General features: G+C 38.6%; 1 protein-coding gene across 1 annotated transcript; it reads right to left on the bottom strand.

The window, feature by feature from the left end:
* Positions 1-251: 251 nt before the first annotated feature.
* Positions 252-2,234, bottom strand: LOC143882946 (serine/threonine-protein kinase-like protein At3g51990). The gene has a single exon (XM_077386324.1). The coding sequence runs from the start codon at positions 2,162-2,164 to the stop codon at positions 692-694; it is 1,473 nt and encodes a 490-aa protein (XP_077242439.1). The 5' UTR covers positions 2,165-2,234; the 3' UTR covers positions 252-691.
* Between the last annotated feature and the right edge of the window lie 500 nt (positions 2,235-2,734).

Below are 2,734 nucleotides of genomic sequence, written 5' to 3'. Positions count from 1 at the left end.
AGCAATTGATGTCATAAGAGCTGGGACATTACCTCTAAATGATGCATCAATGAAGTGTATAGAGTACAAAATCATGATTCAGACTGACCCAATGATAACAGTACTTAGAAGCCTTTTGGAAATAAATGAACAGTCCAGCATACACCGAACACAGAGATCAGCCAGAGAACAATAATGCAAAATAAAATAAAGACGTCCATGATGAAAGGAAAATCAGTCAAAGTTGGTAATCATTCAACCTTTCTATCAAATAAACAGAACTGAAGAAATCTATTGCATACACAATCAACTCTGTGGAAGGAAACAAAGAAACAGTACAAGCTATTCACTCAAGGTGATGCCTTACATCACAACGACAACAACTTGGCTAGAAAAATTAAGATAATTCAATGCCACAATGTTGGATGGCCATAATCATACAACAATAAATATAAAAAAGAAAAGAATCCTTTCGATTGGAATTCACAGATGAGTAAACAACTTACTACTCAGCTACCCATCCAAAAAAACTTACTACTCAGCTGCAGCAATGAGACAATGCCTGGCTAGAAAAATTTTCAATCTTCGCTTGATTCCCACGTTATTTCTTCAAGCACAACTCACGAAATATCCTTTCATCCATTTGAAAGGATGTGTTGCACGAGTGCAAAACCCGTCCTTCCATCCAAATGTTAAATCCAATCCAATATCTTCAAGAACAATTAGCAGATTGGCTTCTCCGCAATTGGAGATCATGACCAACAGGATGAGTTTTTGATCCACCAATGGGTCTCCCACTTTCCACTCTCAAACCAAGACCCTTAATTGAAGACAATTCTGACCCAACCTTGTCCACTACTACCCGAAAATCAGACTCCCCATCTGTACTAACCATCAGCTCCATCAAGTTTCTAGAACGAGACGCGACTTTACGCGAATTTCTCATAGGACGAATAGTCTCTACATGCAACCTCGGTCTAGGCTTTGGATTAGGAATCAAATTGGGTTCCGAAACCGTCGCTCTACCGCCAATCGCACACCCAATATCATCCACCATTAAACATGGATTATTCACTACAGAAAAATTGTTCCATAAATTGAGAGGAATAGTCTTACTCAAAACCTCAAGGCAATCAACCACATCATTCATACTAGGCCTCTTCTCTCTACAAGATCTAACACATTTCGCGGCAATCAAAGTCAATTGCCTCCTCACATATAAATCTTTAAGTGGGGCAATTCTAGGATCATAAAGGGAGATTAAATTCTGCCCTTTACGAATAATGGGTATCGCCCAATCAACGATAGAAGGCGGTGAATGTGCAATATCAATCGCCTTTCGGCCACTAATTATCTCTAATAACAGAATTCCAAAACTAAAAACATCAGTTTTAGTACTAAGATTATCAGGAGTAACATAAGAAGGATCAAGATAACCTAGAGTTCCTGCAGGCGGGGTAGAACAAAGTCTCCGGCCGAGATCACATCGAAAAGCCAGACCGAAATCTCCGAGCCGCGCATTGTAATTCCGATCAATAAGCACATTTGCAGATTTGATATCTCTATGAATAATTGGAGGGGTAGAACAATGAAGGGTCTGGATCGCTTTCGCGGTCTGAAGGGCAAGGCGGATACGGCGGGCCCACATGGGTGGTCTAGGGTTTGAATGAAGAACATCATATAGGGTTCCATTGCTCATGAATTCAACAACTAAGAGTCTATCTCTACATTCTTTAGTACTATTACTAAAACCCACCAAATTTACCAAACTAGGGTTTTGGATTTTCGACAAAATCTCAATCTCATTCTCTACTTGGTTGGTAATTTTAGCACTACTACTACTACTACTATTATAAATCTCACCTCTAACGGCAGAGTTAACAGTGCCGTTACTTGTTGACGGTTTTTTAACGGCAACGAGTTTTCCGTTATGGAGGACTCCTTTGTAGACAGATCCATGGCTTCCTTTTCCAAGTAATTTCTGAGCTGAGAACCCATTTGTTGCATTTTCTAAATCAGTGTAATTGAACTCCTTTATACTGTTTTTTTCAAATTCTACTTCATTTTTCTTCTTCTTTTTCCTCTTATTTTTCTCCTCATTGGTTTGATCTATTGGTGGTTTTTTGGGGTGGGATGAATCTGAGGTTAGAACTGAGGATTGGGCTTTGCAAGAGAGATAGCCCATATTTTTTTTTTGTTCCTGTGAGATACTCTGGTTCAAGGATTTTTGGGGTGTATGTAGATGTATGAGAGAGGGGTGTCATTATGAAAATAAGAGGATGTGGTTGGGGTCTGCAAGACTTATATCCCATCATTTTTGGTCCAATGGGATCCTGTGCTTCAAGGATTTTTTTTTGGGAGATGATTTTTTCAGCCCCCTTTAGGATAAAACAACCCCTTCAAAGTGAATTTGGCCGGCATGGTTTTAAATTTCGGCCGCCAAAATCTGAATTTTCTGTTAAAACCAAAACTGAAATTTCACGAAATCCGAATTTGGCCGACACTTCAGTCTTAATTTCGGGTTTACAGAATTTCGGCTGAAATTTTGGTCTTTTTGGCTGCGTATAATAAAATATTACTTTCTTCTATTACCATTTTGGCTGAAATTTTGAAAATTTTAGCTGTCGGTCTTAATTTTGGGTTTACAAATTTGTCCTGAAATTTTGATAATTTCAACAGAAATTTCAGATATAATAAAATGGGATTTGCTAGCATCCATTTAGAAGGCATTTCACGGATGGTCTGTTGCATCTGA

This window comes from Tasmannia lanceolata, unplaced genomic scaffold (genome assembly GCF_043159265.1).
Source record: "Tasmannia lanceolata isolate RefF3 unplaced genomic scaffold, GAP_Taslan_0.1 ptg000002l, whole genome shotgun sequence".
Taxonomy (NCBI): Eukaryota; Viridiplantae; Streptophyta; class Magnoliopsida; order Canellales; family Winteraceae; genus Tasmannia; species Tasmannia lanceolata.
Note: the sequence above shows the minus strand (reverse complement) of the source record. Positions and strands in the feature narration are given on the sequence as shown.